The 19790-nt window shown below is 35.6% G+C and overlaps 2 protein-coding genes across 2 annotated transcripts; both read left to right on the plus strand.

The window, feature by feature from the left end:
• Positions 1 to 602: 602 nt before the first annotated feature.
• Positions 603 to 1553, plus strand: LOC308346791 (olfactory receptor 4K2; the record flags this gene model as incomplete). Its single annotated transcript, XM_080809836.1, has 1 exon — positions 603 to 1553. One exon carries the CDS (start codon positions 603 to 605, stop codon positions 1551 to 1553), a length of 951 nt encoding a protein of 316 aa, XP_080665962.1.
• A 15682-nt stretch (positions 1554 to 17235) lies between these two features.
• LOC308346631 (olfactory receptor 4K15-like) lies at positions 17236 to 18192 on the plus strand (the record flags this gene model as incomplete). Its single annotated transcript, XM_080809694.1, has 1 exon — positions 17236 to 18192. One exon carries the CDS (start codon positions 17236 to 17238, stop codon positions 18190 to 18192), a length of 957 nt encoding a protein of 318 aa, XP_080665820.1.
• Positions 18193 to 19790: the final 1598 nt, after the last annotated feature.

The raw sequence follows: 19790 nt of genomic DNA on the forward strand, positions 1-19790 counted from the left end.
TCTTACATTGGATTTTTACTTATTTTCTCTGTTTCTGATCAGTTCAATGAGATAGTTTATCTGTGAATATGTTAACAATCTTCTCTGGGAATTTACAAGAGCTCTGCAACTGTTCATTGAAATCTTTCTATGTCACTTATATGTGATACAATTTTTATATGTTCTTTCAGTAAGGATATTCTTAGGGATGAATTCTAAAAGACTCAATTGTGTGTGTGTGTGTGTGTTTAACACACTGTCTCCCAGAGCAAGCGCTTACTTAGCTATTACCTTTAATATTATATAGATGAATAGATGGACAAATATGTAGATAAGTAGATACCTTCTGGATGATATAATCTCAGTTTGATTGCTATTTAATACCAAAAAAGAAAGTGTTATTTTCAATACCTAAAACTTCAGTGGTATTTCACTATAATCTCTAATATTCTATAATTATCTTTCAAATCAACATACCAATGAAAATGGAAAGAATAGTAAAGATGAGTTTTCATAGAGGAACCAAAGTCTATGAAAGTGGATTCCTGTACCTTTTGCTTAAATAGAATCATGTTTTCTCTTTTTTTTACTTTGATATAGGTTTTCAGCTATCAATCAGGACAATGGATGTGGCCAATAAGTCTATTTCTGAATTTGTCTTGCTGGGACTCTCTAAGTCCCGGGAACTTCAGCTGTTTTTCTTCATGGTGTTTTCACTGTTTTATGTAGCAACAATGGTTGGTAACAGCCTCATAGTCATCACGGTTATAGCTGACTCTCACCTACATTCTCCTATGTATTTCCTACTTACCAACCTTTCCATCATTGATATGTCACTTGCTTCCTTTGCCACTCCTAAGATGATTACAGACTACCTCACTGGACACAAAACCATTTCCTTTGATGGCTGCATCACCCAGATATTTTTTCTACACCTTTTTACTGGTACTGAAATAATTTTACTTATGGCCATGTCCCTTGATAGGTATATTGCAATATGCAAGCCTCTCCGCTATGCTTCACTCATAAATCCCTGGGTGTGCACTGCAATTGTGGTGGCTTCCTGGGTTGTAGGAGTCCTGCATTCAATGAGCCAGGTCATATTTGCTCTCACATTACCGTTCTGTGGTCCCAATGAAGTAGATAGCTTTTTCTGTGACCTTCCTGTGGTGTTCGAGCTGGCTTGTGTGGATACTTATGTTCTGGGCCTCTTCATGATCTCAACTAGTGGCATAATTGCCTTATCCTGCTTTATTCTTTTATTCAATTCTTACGTTATTATCCTGGTTACTATCAAGCATCATTCTTCAAAAGGATCTTCTAAGGCCCTTTCTACCTGCACAGCTCATTTCATTGTTGTCTTCATGTTCTTTGGGCCATGCATCTTCATTTATATGTGGCCACCAAACAGTTTCCTTGTAGATAAGATCCTGTCTGTGTTTTATACCATCTTTACTCCCATTCTGAACCCAATAATCTATACCTTAAGGAATCAAGAAGTGAAGACAGCTATGAGGAAACTGAAAAATCGGCTTCTAAATCCCAAGAAGACGACTCCTTTGCATTATTTTTAGTCCTAAGTTCTAGTTCTAGTTTTAACTTCCTGGGCATTGTATGCCACAGTTTTGTGTACACAGCATTGTGACTAGGCTTTTATTTCTGGAGTTCTCATCAAATTATAATTGGATCAAATTGCAATCAAATTGTAAATATTAAAACTGCTTGCATATGTTTAAAATACATGTTAGATTTCAGAAAAGCAAATTGACAGAAACAATTCTTCCAGAAGTGAAGACTATCTATAAAAATGCCAAGAGTCCTTGTTCCAGGTAGGAGATTCAATATTAATAACCTATTCACTGGGAAAGATGAACAAAAAGTGTGAAGAGGAAGTACAGATTAAAGGGGAACTAGAAGATAATAGCATTTATATACAACTTGTCATTGAGAGACACGTTGGTGGCTTAGTCATAAGCATCCAGTGCTTGATTTCTGCTCACGTCATGATCTCAGGGTCATGAGATAGAGCACCATGTTGGGCTCCATGCTCAGCACTGTAACTGTCTCCCTGAACAACTCCTCAGTCTCATATTTATTAGAAAGTGAGTAACAATCAACAAAGAAGCCAGAGTAGATTAACATTGACCATGAGTCTTGTAGATACATAAGAAGAAAGGCAAAACATGTCTGGTCACGTAGTACATGACCCATAGTGAGCAAGGCCAAATGAAAGGATTGTCTGACTAACTGCTAATGCTCCTGGGAAGGGGAGATAACAGAAAATTGAAGCAGGTGGCGTTCTGCCCTGAGCGAGCCGGGTATCCCCAGCTGCTCGGCTTAAGTACGTATATCATCCTCTCCCCCAGAAGCCTGTTGCTAGTACATGTTTTTCTTAAGACTATATCTAAGCATGTTTGGTAACTAGTATAATTTCTTATAAGTTGTATTTTAAGCAATATGTTGTTCTGAGGGACAGTTACACAGCATGGAGTGTGCTTAGGATTCTCTCCTCCTCACCACCCCCTCACCCTGGCGCGCTCTCTCTCTCTCAAAACAAAACAAAATAAACAACAAATCACTGAGTTACTTAAAGAATTGTCCCTAAAGCATGGCAAACTAATAAGATTTCTATAAGCCTTAGAAACGCTATACTGCTATAGGAGTATCTTCTGACAGACAGTGATTTCCTACACCTATCCCTGAATCATTCCTACTTAACATTTTAAATAATTTGTAATCTTTTCTCCTGAATAAAATCTTAGACATATTTAATTATGAATGTTGATGATATCCAAAGCAAATGCTATAAGTAGAAGAGTCTCCACCACTCACTTCTAGCTAGTAAGCAAAGAAATACAGCCATGACAACTTCTTTTTAGTTTTTTTTTTTTTTTTTTTTTTTTTTTTTTTTTAATTTTATTTATTTGACAGACAGATCACAAGTAGGCAGAGAGGCAAGCAGAGAGAGAAGGGAGGAAGCAGGCTCCCTGCTGAGCAGAGAGCCCGATGTGGGGCTCGATCCCAGGACGCTGGGATCATGACCTGAGCCGAAGGCAGCGGCTTTAACCCACTGAGCCACCCAGGCGCCCCTAGCCATGACAACTTCTTATAATGCATTATGATTACAGAGGCTGAGGAATTCTGCAAATTACTAAATATTATGAAATGAGTTTCAAAGCATTACATTTTGTTTCATACAGGTACTATGTCAGCTTAATGGCTGGGAAGTTAAAACTGGAATTAAGATAATTTATGGAGAGCCTGTGGTTTCAATTTAAAGTATTACATTGATTTACAGTTTGGTTAAATTAATTTTTCCTTTTAATATTTGGTTGCAAAAATAGTAAATCTGTGCTTGTTAATACATTGTCAATGTAATAAGTATATTTCATTATACAAATAGGTTTTTTAGTTTTAAAAAGGTTAAAAATTAGCTTTAAGGTACACAAGCTATCACTACCACCTGCCGGTAGTTACTGGAATTGCAAGCATTGAAAGTCATGTGAAATAATTTTCCTGTGTCCTGCTTTGCAAATCATCTTTAAATGATGGCAAACATGAAAGAACTAATTGTTATTTGAAACTGACTAAATTATACTTATATATAGTGTTCAGTATATTATCCAACTTTTATGAACAAGAAAATATCTGTTACAACCACAGTATTTGATAAATATCAAGTTGTTGTTCTTTGGCATTATTGAGAAAATAGAAAAAAACAAGAATTATATATACACTAATTACCAATGATGAGAGAGAAATTAAGAAAATGAAATTCCTAACTGTTAATTTTAAGCCAAATGATAGGAGAAATGTGTTTTTTCTTCAACAGTATGTTTTTTATTAATATATTAAATAAGGAAACATATTTACAGTTAATAATGTGTGATATTATTGTGTTAAAAACATAGGAATGGTTGAAATTGTTGGCTAAAAATGCCTACAGTACTAACACTAGACTGTCATGTGTTTATATTCACAAGATAATAGCACAATTCTACTTGAAATAGGGATACAAATGGACCAATTCAGGATTTGTGTGTGGACCAATTCAGGATTTGTGTGTGTGTGTGTGTGTGAGAGAGAGAGAGAGAGCGAGCGAGCTTTCAGCTACATGTGCAAATAATTTTAGGATCAAGAAATTCCTTTATGTAGAAATTTTCTAGCCACTGTTTTATAAATTCCATAAATAATTCGTTCAAATAACACATTTATTTGAACAGTGAAATTTTTTTTTAATGGACTGCTTTTTGCAAGATAAAACTGTCGAGCCTTTTCAAAGGAATGTCATCAATCTTCACTACGTGTGTGGAGAATGATAAGACTCAAGGACATTTGCCAAAACTCTCAAAGGTGCAACTGATCAGCAGGCAACTCTGCAAGGGAAGTCAATAATGAGACTGAATCGTTGGAATTATAGTAAGACTCTGCAGCTGAGAATGAAAAGGATCACAGCCTCTGAAGGACTTCCGTATGTAAAGGGAACTACCTACCACCTTTCCTGGTGGCTCAGCATGAACAGTAAATGTACAATCAATCTCTATGTATTACATAAAACTTAAATCTTAATTAGGAGCCCCAGGTAGATTATTTTATCACCATGTGTCCTCATCACTCTGCTGACACCCTTTTATACGAGGGTAAGTACAGTGACGGGGAACAGGATCCCCACGCAGTAGTAAAGATAGTGCCATTTGCCACTAAGGCATCCAAAACCAGAAATAAAGTTTTCAAAGCATTCTAGATGAACAGCAACCAGCTAATATAAACATACCAGGTCGAGGATGGCTTTAAATGGTCTAAATTTCCAATAACACAATTGAGAGAGTATTGCAATTAGGATAATCTATAAGACTTTGATGACAAGCAACTACCTCCTCCTTTAGGTGTTTGGGAAGCTTCACAATGACAAGCCTATGAGCTTTCAAAATTAAAAAAAAAAAAAGTTTCTTGAAATTAAGCACAATAGTCAAATGCAGGTGAAAAATATTAAAAATCAGGTCTAGATGAAATGATAAAATATAAATAGTAATCTGTGAAGGAACTGGATATATGTAATGGCAATAAAAACTGTATATGATGTATACTTCCAAAAATACTTGAGTTAATTTCATAATATGATAGAGTGTAATGGGGGTGGGTTTATATCAAAGCCTGTTCTTTGCATGTGTTTCCTCCAAGGTCCTGGAATAGACCCTAACAACAATTTACTCACAATTTTGATTCTTTATTTTCTTAAAGAAGTCCCTTCAGACTAGACAGAGTTTAGGTTCTACAGAACCTGGATCCACCCTGAGTGTAGAGAGTAAAAGTCTTAGACTCAGGTATGTTTTATCAGCTCTAAATGCCAATTCTACTATTTGTTAGTGGTGTAAACTTGAACAAGATACTTAATATCTCTTAGCCTCAGCTTCAACATCTGTAAAAGGAGATAATAATAGTACTAACACTGCAGAGTTATTGGAGGAATAAAGGAAGTCATTCCTTTGAATGACTTACATAATATATGTTCATATATATGTTCAACAAATGTTATTGTACTATTGTTCTGATCTACTTTGGATATCTTTGTTTAAGGGCTTGATACTCTCCTAAGAACTGACATGTTTAATTTGAAAGGTAAATTTTTATTTTATAAATTTTCAGTATTTGTGTGTATCTATGCATAAAATTAATGTACATCAGGATTAATTTGGAAAATTAGAAGTAACTCCTATTTTCTGTTTTTCACATTATGATTTAAAAAATTTATAAGAGAGTTTTAAAAACAACTTCCATTAGAAAACTACATTGATTTTTATATTTATTCAACATCCAGAGATTGTTTTCCTCACTGCTCATAATTTTTATGAATCAAGAAAAATTCTGATTATTGTTTAATTAGTGTGTGATGGCTTCTTTACAACAATTAATTATTAAATTGATTTACTGATTTTATTATTTTATTTATTTATTTTTATTTCTTTTCAGCATAACAGTATTCATTGTTTTTGCACCACACCCAGTGCTCCATGCAATATGTGCCCTCCTTAATACACAACACCTGGCTCCCCCAACCTCCCATCCCCACCCCCCCCACCCCTTCAAAACCCTCGGGTTGTTTTTCAGAGTCCATAGCCTCTCATGGTTCACCTCCCCTTCCAGTTTCCCTCAACTCCCTTCTCTTCTCCATCTCCCCATGTCCTACATGTTATTTGTTATGCTCCACAAATAAATGAAACCATATGATAATTGACTCTCTCTGCTTGACTTATTTCACTCAGCATAATCTCTTCCAGTCCCATCCATGTCACCACAATTTTGATCAGAATAAGAATGATGATGTTTGATCCTTCATATTATTAAGGTAAAGGCATAGAGTCATAGATCAGTAAATAGTTTCTTAGGCAAGTAAAACTTTGTACGATATAGTCTTCTGTGAAATAATTTTCTACTGATAAGAGCTTGGGATAATGTGATCACTGGACTGTACTGCCAAACGGAAGAAGTTCTTGGTAGATGGTAGCATTTGAACATCTTCACACCCTTTGTAAAAGTGTGAAAGTGTTTTCAGACTTAAACAATGCCCAATGAAACCTTGTTTTCAAATGAACTTTTGGAAAAAAAAAAAAAGAAAACCAGTTAAAGTCAACAAGAGAGGGGCACCTGGGTGGCTTAGTTGGTTAAGCATCTGCCTTCGGCTCAGGTTATGATTTTGGGATCCTGGGATTGGAGCCACGCATCTGGCTCCCTGCTTGGCAAGAGTCTGCTTCTCCCTCTTCTCCCCATTCATGCTCTCTCTCACTATCTCTGTCTCTCTTAAATAAATAAATAACACCTTTTTAAAAAAGTCAACAAGAGAAATGAACAAACTCCCTTCTCTCTCTGTTTATTCCCACTTACTATTTTGCATGGAGATTTTTGGATGTATGTTTCCAGACTGAAAACCAATGGAAAGAAAACACCATGGAAACCGAATTCATCTGAACTTTTTGCATGTACTTTCAGAGTGTAGTGAAATACACTGAGCAATTTGACAGTCTTTCAATTTATATGATTCTGTAAGGATGATTAATTTTATAAAGATGGGAGTCTTTTTGTTGTGATTTTTAAATTTAATTAAATGAGCCACATATAAAATATCATTAGTTTCAGTTATGCAGACATCATAAAACCCCTGAAATCTTGCCATCTGCAATGACGTGAGTGGAACTAGAGGGTATTACGCTAAGCGAAATAAGTCAATCAGAGAAAGACAATTATCATATGATCTCACTGACTTGAGGAATTTGAGAAACAAGACAGAGGATCATAGGGGAAGAGAGGGAAAATGAAACAAGATTAAACCAGAGAGGGAGACAAACCATAAGAGACTCTTTTCTCAGGAAACAAACTGAGGGTTGCTGGAGGGGAGGGAAATGGGAGGGATGGGGTGGCTGGGTGATGGACATTGGGGAGGGTATGTGCTATGGTGAGTGCTGTGAATTGTGTAAGACTGATGAATCACAGACCTGTATCCCTGAAACAAAGAATACATTATATGTTAATTAAAAAAATAACTATCATTAGTTTCAGATATAGTGTTCAATAACTCATCAGTTGTGTAAAACACTCAGTGCTCATCACATCATGTGCCCTGCTTAATGCCCAAAACCCAATTACTCCATCCCCCAACCTGCATTCCCTCCAGCAACCTTCAGTTTGTTTCCTGTAGTCAGGAGTCTCTCATGGTTTAACTTCATTGCTTTCCATTACTCTGTCCTCCAGATGGCTGATCTGTTCTCCCACTTTTTCTATTCTATTTATTCCCTCAGTGTATACTCACTGGACTTAAGAAAGAGTGGAGGACCTTCATGAGACCCTCAACAAAGAGATAAAAAACATAAATAACAAATCAGAGATACACTCAATAGCTGAAAGTAAAAATACACTGAGGGAATAAACAGCTATCAACAGATTTTTCAGCAGAAGGTTTGTAGGCCAGAAGGAAGTGTCATGATATAGTCAGAGAGCTAAAAGAAAAACCCTTAAAACCAAGAATACTCTACCCAGCAAGGCTATCATTCAGAATGGAAGGAGAGAGAATGGGAAAAGATAAAAAAGCTAAAGAAATTCATCATCACTAACTCAGCCTTACAAGAGATGATAAAGAGGACTCTGTGCAAAAAGCAAAGACCATAAGCAGGAGTAAGAAAAGTAAGAAACACAAAAGCAATAAAATTAATTATATTTAAAAATAAACTGGTCAAGGGATTCACAAAATAAGAGGGTGTAAAATATGATACCATGTGCCTAAAACCCAGGTAGGAGAGGAGTAAAAATTTAGTACTTTTAGAATGAGCTCAAACTTAAGTGACCATCAACTTAATACAGACTGTTATATGCATAAGACATTATAAATAAACCTAATGGGAACCACATCGAAAACCAGTAATAGATATGCAAAAATAAAGAGAGAGGAATCCAAGTTTCCCCTAAAGAAAGCCAACAAAATCATGAGAGAATAGCCCAAGAGAAGAAAGGAACAGAGAAATACAAAAACAACCATAAAATGAGTAACAAAATGGCAATAAGTACATAGCTAACAATAATTACTTTGTATGCAACTAGACTAGAAACTCTGAAGTGTATCTTGTCAAAAGACAAAAGATGACAGAATAGATAAAGAAGCAAGAAGATAAAGAAGATAAAGAAGGTAAAAATATACATTTTACTTACAAGAGATTCATTTCAGCCCTAAAGACATATGCAAATTGAAAGTGAAGAGATGGAAAAGCATTTATCAGGCACATGGAAGTGAAAAGGAAGCTGGTGGGGGGGGAGCAATATTTACATCAGACAAAATAAGCTCTAAAACGAAGACTGTAACAAGAGACAAAGAGGGACAGTAAAAATCACAAAGGGAACAATTTAACAAGAAGATATGACAATTGCAGCAAACACAGGAGCCCCCAAATACATAAAGCCCCTAATCACAAACATAAAGAAAGTAATCAATAGTAAGACAATAATAACAGGGGACTTTAACATCCCATTTACTGCCTGTGCAGTAATATATAAATCATCTAAGCAGAAAGTCAACAAGGACAGTGGCTTTGAATGACAAATTGGATGAGATGGATGTATCATATATTCAGAACGTTCCATCCTAAAACATTGTTTTCATATATTCATGAAAAGAATACATTTTTTTTTCATACATTGGAACATGTTCCATATGCACATCATGTTAGGTCATAAAACAAATCTCAACAAGTTCAGAAAGACTGAAATCATATCATGCATGTCTTGTGACCACAACCTTTGAAACTAGAAATCAACCATAAGGGAAAATATCAAAGAACACAAAACGGAGAGCATGAACACACAGAGGGTAGGGAGAGACAGAGAGCAAGAGAAGCAGAAAGAGAGAGAGGGAGGGAGGGAGAGAACTCAACTAATCAAAATCAGAAACGAAAGACAAGAAACAACTGACAAAACAGAAATACAAAGGGTTATAGAGAATGTTAAGAAAAATTTTATGCCAACAAATTGGACAGACTAGGAGAAGTGAATAAATTCCTAGAAACATATAACCTTCCAAAATTGAATCAGGAAGAAACACAGAATTTGAACTGACTGATTATCTAACGAAATTGAATCAGCAATCAAAGAAATTCCAACAAACAAAAGACCAGGACCAGATGGACTCGTAGGTGAAGTCTACCAAACATCTAGAAAAGAGTTAGTAACTATTCTCAAAATATTCCAAAAAATAGAAGAGAAAGGAAACCTTCCAAATTCATTCTATGAGGCCAGCATTACCCTGATGCCAAACTGGGAAAAATCGCTATTAAAAAAAGAAAACTACAGGCCAGTATCTCTGACAAACATAGATGCAAAAATTCTCAACAAGTATTAGCAAACTGAACCAACAATATGTCAAAAAAAAATCATTCACTGTGATTAAGTGAGATTTATTCATGGGATGCAAGGGTCATTTATTAGTCACAAAACAACACAATACATCACATCAATAAGAGAAAGAATAAAAACCATATGATCATTTCAATAGATGTAGAAAATGTATGTGACAAAGTACAATATCCATTCATGATAAAAACCCTCAATAAAGCAGGTTTAGAGGGAATATACATAATAAAGACCATATGAAAATCAACATAATAAAGGCCATATGAAAAATCCACAGCTAACATCATACTCAAAAACTGCATTTCCCTCCTAAGTCCAGGACAAAGATGTCCACTCTCATCAATTTTATTACACATGGTATTGGAAATCCTAGCTACAACAATCAGACAAAGCAAAGAAATAAGAGGCATCTGTATAGGTAAGAAAGAACTAAAACTTTCACTATTTGCAGATGACATGATACTATTTATAGAAAACCCAAAAGACTCTGACCAAAAACTACTAAAACTAATAAATGAATTCAGGAAAGTCACAGGATACAAAATCAATATACAGAAATCTATTGCATTTCTATACACTGATAATGAAGTAGCAGAAAGAGAAATTAAAAACACAATCCCATTTACAATTGCACCAAAAAACAATAAACTGCATAGGAATAAACTTAACCAAGGCGATGAAAGACCTGTTCTCTGAAAACTATAAAACATGGATGAAAGAAATTGAAAATGAAAAAAATGGAGACAAACCATAAGAGACTCTTAGTCACAGGAAACAAACTGAGGGTTACTGGAGGGGAGATGGGTGGAAGGATGGGGTAACTGGGTGATGAGCATTAAGGAAGTCACGTGATGTGATGAGCACTGGTTGTGATTACAACTGATGAATCACTGAACTCTACCTCTGAAACTAATGATACACTATATGTTAATTAATTGAATGTTAAACACAAACAAACAAAAAACAGAAACAAATGGAAAGCTTTCCATGCTCATGGAGTATGAGAACAAATATTGTTAATATATCCATACTATCCAAAGCAATCTACAGATTTAATGCAATCCCCATCAAAATGCCAACAGCATTTTTCATAGAACTAGAACAATCGTACAATTTGTATGAACCCACAAAAACTCTGAATACCAAGAGCAATCTTGAAAAAAAACAAGACTGGAGGCATCATAATTCCAGATTTCAAGATACACTACAAAGCTGTAGTAATCAAAATGTAGTGGTACTGGCACAAAAACAGACATGTAAACCAATGGAACAGAATGGAGAGTCCAGAAAGAAACCCACAATTATATGGTCAATTAATCTATGACAAAGGAGGCAAGAATACGTAGAGGGAAGAAGTGCTGGGAAAACTGGAGAGCTAGATGCAAAAGAATGAAATTGGACCACTTTCACACACCAGACACAAAAATAAGCTCAAAATGGATTAAAGACCTAAATGTGAGACCTGAAACCATAAAAATCCCAGAAGAAAAAAAAAATCCCAGAAGAGAGCACGTGCAGTAATTTCTTAGACATTGGCTATAACAACAGTATTCTAGATATGACTGCTGAGGCAAGGGAAATTAAAATGAAATAAACTACTGGAACAATATCAAAATAAAAATCTTCTGCTGAGCAAAGGAAACAACCAAAAAAATTAAAAGACTGCCTACTGAATAGAGGATACTTGCAGGGCGCCTGGGTGACTCAGTGGGTTAAGCCTCTGCCTTCAGTTCAGGTCAGGTCTCAGGGTCCTCAGAGCCATATCCACATCTGGCTCTCTGCTCAGCAGGGAGCCTGCTTCCCCCTCTGTCTCTGTCTGCCTCTCTGCCTACTTGTGACCTCTCTCTCTCTGTCAAATAAGTAAATAAAATCTTTAAAAAGAAGATACTTGCAAATGACATAGCTGATAAAGCTATATATCCAAAATATATACAGTACTTTAAAACTTTAAAAAACACAATACCCCCAAACCCAAATAAAAAACCCAAATAAAAAATAGGCAGAAGACAAGAATAGACATTTCTCAGAAAAAAAAAATAGAGATGGACAACAGATGTAAGAACACATGCTCAATAACACTAATCATCAGGGAAATGCAAATCAAAACCACCATGAAATATCTACCTCACATCTGTCAGAATGGTTAAAATAAAAAGCACAAGAAACAGCACTGGTGAGGATGTAGAGATGAAGGAACTTCTCATTTACTGTTGGTGGGAATATATATTGGTGTAGTCACTGGAAAATAATAGGAAATTCTTCAAAAATTAAAAGCAGAGGTGTGCCTGGGTGGCTCAGTGTGTTAAAGCCTCTGCCCGCAGCTCAGATTGTGATCTCAGGGTCCTGGGATCAAGCCCTGCATCAGGCTTTCTGCTCAGTAGGGAGCCTACTTCCCCCCCCCCCCCCTGCCTGCCTCTCTGCCTACTTGTGATCTCTGTCAAATAAATAAATAAAGTCTTTAAAAAATTAAAAACAGAATTACCATAGGTCCAACAATTTTGCTATTGGGTCTTTACCCAAAGAATATGCAAACACTATTTAAACAAGTGGCTGTTTCCCTCCCTATGCGGCTTTTGTTATGTACATAATACAAAATAGCATCAATGCTGAATAGCATGATTATGTACAGTACATAAACAGAAACTACCTATACACATCAGTGGATCTGAGAACTAAGGCACATAAAATTGAAATAAAAATGGAATGTTTTAATAAAAGTCAAAACTAGGATTGAACACTGGAAAAAATCAGAAGTCCCTCATGTGCATATTTACTTATTTACAGCTAAAAACAGGCATTACAACAAGACTAATCTAACGATACTCATTTATATATAAAACACACAAATTTCACACACATCACATAAATCTTCCATTAGAACAAAGCGATATTACCAGAGAAGCGTCAGTGAAGTATAATGCCTCTTCTAGTTGTCACTGCACAATGCTATAGATATTGCAGTCCAGGCAATACGCCCAAGAACACCAAAGTCCTATACCCAAATACAATTAATACGATAAATAAGCTCTCTGCAAGTGGTGCTGGATTCCACTAGGAAGTCTACTCTAGCCATGTTGGTTATGACTTTCAATGAAGAAGGGTACAGTTACATTAAGAATTGAAGTATTTTTGAAAAAGCTTTAAACATTCTTTCTTGAACCAAAACAGTCAACAAAAGACGCATGAAAAATGAACTTTTCTGATAACTTGGCAATTTAAAAGTCAGATACATGTTGTTCAGCAGAGCTGCTGTATGTAAAAAACAAATGTAATTTTAATTTCTTCTTGTAAACAAATTAATCCTAGTGTAGTTCTATGCTACACAACATTTTTAGCAATGAGAGTAATGCAGACATCGTCTGGTATAGGCCTGCACAATAAGCTTCAAAGATACCTCAAGACCCTGTTGGCTTTGATGGTTTTACTCATGATAACAAGTTGTGGTGTTTACCTTTCACAGAACATCTTATTTTACAGCTTGTAGAAGACCAATTAACCAGTTTTACATATGGCACCAAATACCAGTTTCATATAATACCAGTTTCTGTAAGGTCCCAAGACAGACTGAAGTTTATGTACAATGTCTTCTAATCTTTCAAAGAACAGATACGATTAGGGTATAAAAATACTTTTCTGAGTACTCCAGCTAAATTTTATGAGTCTATCATTGTCTCAGTACCAAAATTAGATGCGGTAGCACAAACAATTCCAAAATACTACAGGCAAATTTCACTTGTAAAGCTATATGCAAAAATCCTACATAAAAAAATAACATATCAAATCCAGGCTGATATTCTCATATAACATATCACAATTAAGTAGAGTTTATGCCAGGAATGCGAATACATCCACAATGGATGCTCTATTAATGGTATTTAACAGTTAAGATTAAAAGAGGAATTTATTCTCTCCATTGGGGGGATTAGATGTTTTCTGAATTTTTCCATTTTTCCACTAAGGTTGGGGAATATCACTGAAGATTCATTATCTTTTTTTAAGATTTTATTTATTTGTCAGAGAGAGAGTGAGCGAGCACAAGCAGGGGGAGCAGAGGGAGAAGCAGGCTCCCTGCTGAGCAAGGAGCCCAACACAGGACTCAATCTCTGGACCTTGGGATCATGACCTGAACTGAAGGTGAATGCTGAACTAACTGAGCCACCCAGGTGGCTCTGAAGATTCAATTCCTGTTGAAGTATTTCAGAAACCCTACATGTCAAAATTTCCCTAAATCTATTAGAAACATAGTGCATCTAATTGGTAATAAGTAAGACACAGGGGAAATGCTTGATTTGTTGCTAAGACAAAGGTAAAAGTAGTTTGACTCTCTGGCCATTTTCCCTGTTTGACAAATCAGTGAATATGTAATGACAAAAAATCACCATGGGACACATCTATCCTCCCATAGTCCCAGTTCAATCCACAGTCTAGAATGAAGTAAAGAAATGATAAAATGGAAAAAGGGTGAAAAAGAATGCTGAGGCTTGCCCAAGTCAGTATTTACTGTAGTTGTAGCTCAGCTCAAAAGCATGTACACATCTGATGTAGCTTTTTTCTTTCTACTCTCTTATAAGAGAATTTGATTTGAAAGAAGCCAACACTTACTTCAGTTTCCTTACAAATCTTCAGATAACTGAATCAGGTATGTTTATTTTATGTCAACCATTTGTTTCATACATTTACTTGGGATTTAATCTTTGGAAAATGTTGATGAGACTTTTAATAAACTACAGAAAGGAAATGAAAACAATGGTTTATGATATTTGGACTTAGAGTTTTGTGAAAATTCTTTTGCCTTGACTGTGAAATATTTATATCCATGTTAGTCTGGTATATACAATTTGACTTGGGTGTGATAGAAAATGATTCAAGGATCAATTTCTGTAACATGTGAGCTGTTTTTTTTTTTTTTTTCCTCCTTTGGTTCTAAGTTTTCTTTTTCTTTTGAAAAAGTGAGAAGAGACTTTACAAGAGCACACTGACATCATTTTATCTTTATCATAGTTCATCCCAGCCCAGTCCAGCACCGAGACAAAAATGGCATTCAGAACAAGGATGAAGCATCATTCTCTGTAAAGATTTCTGGCATTTTTCTTCTCCTACTTCCCACACCCCTTTATTTCTCATTCACTTTTACTAAAAGAAAGTTGTGACTTCATAGGTGACTAACCAAATTAAAAGATATGGTTAAGAATAGTTTTATTCCTAATCCTTCCTTAAACCCATATTTTATCCTTTTGAATACAAATTCCCTTCCCTACAAGAGAATGCTCCAGGGAGGATGCCCCTTCTCATTCTAAGTGATAATTATTGATCTAAATATCCTTTGGAATGGTTCCATCTTAGTTATTTTGTCACAGTATTCATTGTTCATTCACTTGATTGTTTTTCCTTTTCACTTGTTTTTTTATGCTGCTTTGGGGAGAAACTTTGCACAGTACAATATAGCAACAACCCAGTTAGCAAATATAACCAGGGCATAAAGTTTTCCAGGCTAATACATTTTAAACTAGAATTTACCCCTTTAAGGCAAAAGCATTAACAATTTTGGAAAACAAAATACATATCACCCTCTTATCTTTGTAACTAGAAAGGGTTATTATCATCAAGTGCATTTATGATACATTTAGTAATATTTAATAGGGCTTTACATCAACTACTTTTTCTCATTTTTAATCTTGATAATTCTACTTGCCTATTCTTCAACCATACCTTTAAGTTCCATTAGAGACTCCACTGTCAAGGACTGTGGAAAGAGCTTTGAAGAACTGGGATGAGTTTCTGGATTTGTTACTTGCTGTTTGTACAATAATGAACACATTAGTTAACCTTTCTGAGTCTCAACTTCCTTACATGAAAACTGTAGACAACAACCTCCTGCAGAACAGATTGTTGTAAAAAGTTTAATGTTCACATACCACATGTAAAAACACTTTCAAACTAGTTTTTCCTATAGACATCATCCTTTTTTCAGTTTTTTACAGAGACTGACACTTATCACTTCTAATTATCACAGAAAATGAAAAGTGAGAGTCTTCTTTCTTAAAAAAGTATAAACTAACTACCTTCCTTTCAGTTAAAAGATTCTTGTGTTTCTAAACACAATTTTAAAAAAATGAATTCTCAAATCCTTATTTATCTCCTTAGAAGCTTTTCCTGCATTCTCCCAAAGAAGCTGCGAGAGAACATAAGCAGAATCAATTACCTAACAATCTATTTGCAAGTTGTTCATTATTTCAATTCTGTATCATGTTATTTATTTTTTTCTCATTGTTCATTATCTCAATTTTTGCCTAATGAGAAAGTATGGTGCTGCCAGATATTTTTTAAAGAATGTACCTTATTTTATTAAGTGACAGAAATCCTAATCAAAGCCTACAAATTCTATATCCTGGATATAATTATTTCTTTTGGAAGCTTTCTACATTGGTAAATAACATGTTACAGTTGACCTTCAAATGATCTGCTTTTTTTTTTTTTTTTAAGATCATAGTCTTTTTTTTTTTTTTTCTTTTCAGTGTTCCAGAATTCATTGTTTATGCATCACATCCAGTGCTCCATGAAATATGTACCCTCCATAATAGCCACCATCAGGCTCACCCAACCCAGCCCCCCCCCCAAAACCCTCTGTTTTCAGAGTCCACAGTCTCTCATGGTTCATCTCTCCCTCCAATTTCCCCCAACTTACTCCTCCTTTTCAACCACTGTTACTAAATTAGATCTTTGCATTTCATTGCTATCATTACCTTATCTATCAATATTCTATTCTGACATATTGACCATCTCTGTTCACTTATTTCCATATAATACAATGTTAGCTTCAAGGGACTTTAAGCCAAAACAGCCATCACAACTACAGAGAAAATATGTATTAAACACTTTTAATGGTGTAGTTGTGGAGGTTAAGTGGAAGAGAAAGGACAGAGGCAAAAGGAGAACCACAGTAAAAAACAGGAAAGTATATGTAAACATGGTCTCTTGAGAATTCTCTAAGAACTGAAGCTGCCTGTTAGCAATACCAAGCAGATAATGCACAACAGCAGGACAAGGAAGTTAGTACAAGAATCTGGATACTTTAGCTTCTTCTCTTAATTGTGGTTTTCATAATATAATTCTGTTATTTCTTTACCATCAGATTTAACCCACAAGTGTATAAAATGGAGTTATAGCTTTCCTTCATTAGTAAGGACAACTGAGAGAAGAAATATTTGTCAGAATTACAGACAAACCACTTCCTAACAGGACTAACTCTAAATCGTTTCAAATTAATGTTGAGAAGACTCTTCAGTTTTGTGGTCCACTTTTTTTGTTCTTGATAATAATCTATTAATGTTCTCTTTGTAGGTATTTCTCTTGCATCCTGAGACCATGGATCAAGGAAACTATTCTAGGGTGGCTGAGTTTGTGTTGCTGGGACTTTCCAGTTCCTGGGAACTACAATACTTCTTCTTCGTGTTGTTTAACTTCTTGTACATCACCATTGTGCTGGGCAATCTCCTCATTGTCCTTACTGTGGTTTCTGAACCTGCCCTGCACACACCCATGTATATCATGCTCAGTAACCTTTCTGTTCTTGATGTGTTTCTAGCCACTTATGCAACCCCCAAGATGATTCATGATTTCCTTCATGAATCTAAGACTATCTCCTTTGAGGGCTGCATGGCCCAGATATTCTTGCTCCATGTCTTTGCTGGCGGTGAGATGGTACTTCTTGTAGCCATGGCTTATGACAGGTATGTAGCCATATGCAAACCTCTCCACTATACAACCATCATGAACTTGTGCAAGTGTACAGGCCTGGTGGTAGGATCTTGGGTCATTGGGATCATGCACTCCCTGAGCCAGTTAGCTTTCACTATAAACTTGCCTTTCTGTGGCCCAAACATAGTGGATAGTTATTACTGTGACCTTACGTTGGTCATTAAACTTGCCTGCACAGATACTTATGTCCCTGAAGTGTTGATGCTTTTGGACAGTGGTCTCATGGGAGTGACTTCATTCTTACTCTTGCTGATCTCCTACATGGTGATCCTAATCACTGTACAACGTCATTCCTCAGTGGGCATGGCCAAGGCCCGCAGCATTCTGACTGCCCACATCACTGTAGTGACTCTCTTTTTTGGGCCCTGTATCGTCATTTATGCATGGCCTTTCAGCAACTTCCCAGTGGATAAAGTCCTTTCCGTGTTCTCTACAGTTTTTACACCTATATTGAACCCCATTATCTATACATTGAGAAATAAAGAGGTGAAATCAGCAATGCATAAACTGAAGATCCGGTATGTGAGTCCCAAGCTGCTCTCCCAACTGTCTCTCACAAGATAGGTTTGTTGAACTGCGTAGACAAGAAGAAACTTGAGGAAACATAGACTTACTTTTTTCTTGTGGCTACCATCATTTAAAAAAGTTACCTTATTTGTTTGAAATGATAAATGTATATTCTTTGTTACATATTTGAAGTAAAGAAACCTCACATGATTATGCAGTTCCTAAGGTAAGAAGTTGCTTATGTTTGCTACCTAAAATCAGTGATAATCACAAATTATTATATAATTTAATTTTTAAGAAATTAATTTCATAAAAATTTAGGTGGATATCCATATTGGATAAACAAAATAATGTTTCTTTTATAGTCTAAAATATTGCAAGTAATCTATGATTTAGTTCCAGTAGTAAAAACAATCCCATCAGAATTCCTGTTTTCACACATTTAACATCAAAAGGTTTGTGCCATCTATCAAAAAATCCATTTAGCATGTAAAAAGTAATTTCACAAAAATAAATCCACCTTTATATTTTGTCTCACATACACAACTTAAGAAGCTTCACATACTTTTTTGTAGCTTTATAAAATCACTTGGTGTTAGTCTGGTACCATTGATTCTTTTACGTTTTATTGGTAAAAACTATGTTGACTTCAAAAGATGACAGCTCATGAAGCTTTAGACATCTGGCAATAAGACCACGAAAAATTGAATGAGACTCCCATCATCCATGCTCTGCATCAGGTATTTACTGGGCCCTGAATGGTGTTTGTACACTAGTTAAAGGGAGGGCAGGAAATGCAAAGGTAAGTACTTTGGAGCTCACCGAATATTATGATCTGGAAACACATTATGATGTTACCTGAGTGTTGTGCACCACCCCAATTTCCTCTAAGATGGTCTCAGTCTAAAATGTTAGGTTCAGCTGATACAAAAAAAAGGCAGTACAACTTTACTTTGTGGAGGCATACTATTTATGCTATGTAATCACTGTGATTGTGAACATAACTCGTCCCATGGTTGGGTGATTCATCAACCATGTACTTGTACTGTTGCTTCTTTTTTGGTATTACCATTATGATCAAAGATTACCTGGACAGCAATGCCTGCCTTAGATATGTCACATGCAATTTTTTTTTTTGTCATAATGTGAAAACTACTTTAAGTCTATAACTCCATAGTGAGGAAAGTTATTAGAGTTGTCTTGTGTTCTTCCTTTAAATCACATATTATCTTTGGTTTTTCTTGAAGCTTGAAGACAATTATTCTGCTCATTTTCACAATACCACAGTTTCTTTTACAAACAACCATATCAGGATCATCCATACCACTGCATGCTTCAATTAAAGTAGCAGGAAACAACATGCATTATAAACTGAACCCTTCTGTCCAAAAAGAATAGGACAGGCTATGACATTATTCCATTAATCTTAACAAAATTATTAAGGTAAGCTATGAACCCATCAGATACACTGAATGTATATTCCAATGAATGTGCATTCCACTGGTTTTAGAAAAACCCTAAGTCCTGGACTAGGAAGCTGGGCATGATGTTTCAGAACTCTGTCTTTCAGAATCTGAAATACAGCTTGCATTGTGAATAAGAAAAGTGCAGCTGAGATGATCAGCAGCAGGTGGCAGCTTACCAGCAGAAATGGA

This window comes from Martes martes (assembly GCF_963455335.1).
Source record: "Martes martes genome assembly, chromosome: 7".
NCBI classification, from domain to species: domain Eukaryota; kingdom Metazoa; phylum Chordata; class Mammalia; order Carnivora; family Mustelidae; genus Martes; species Martes martes.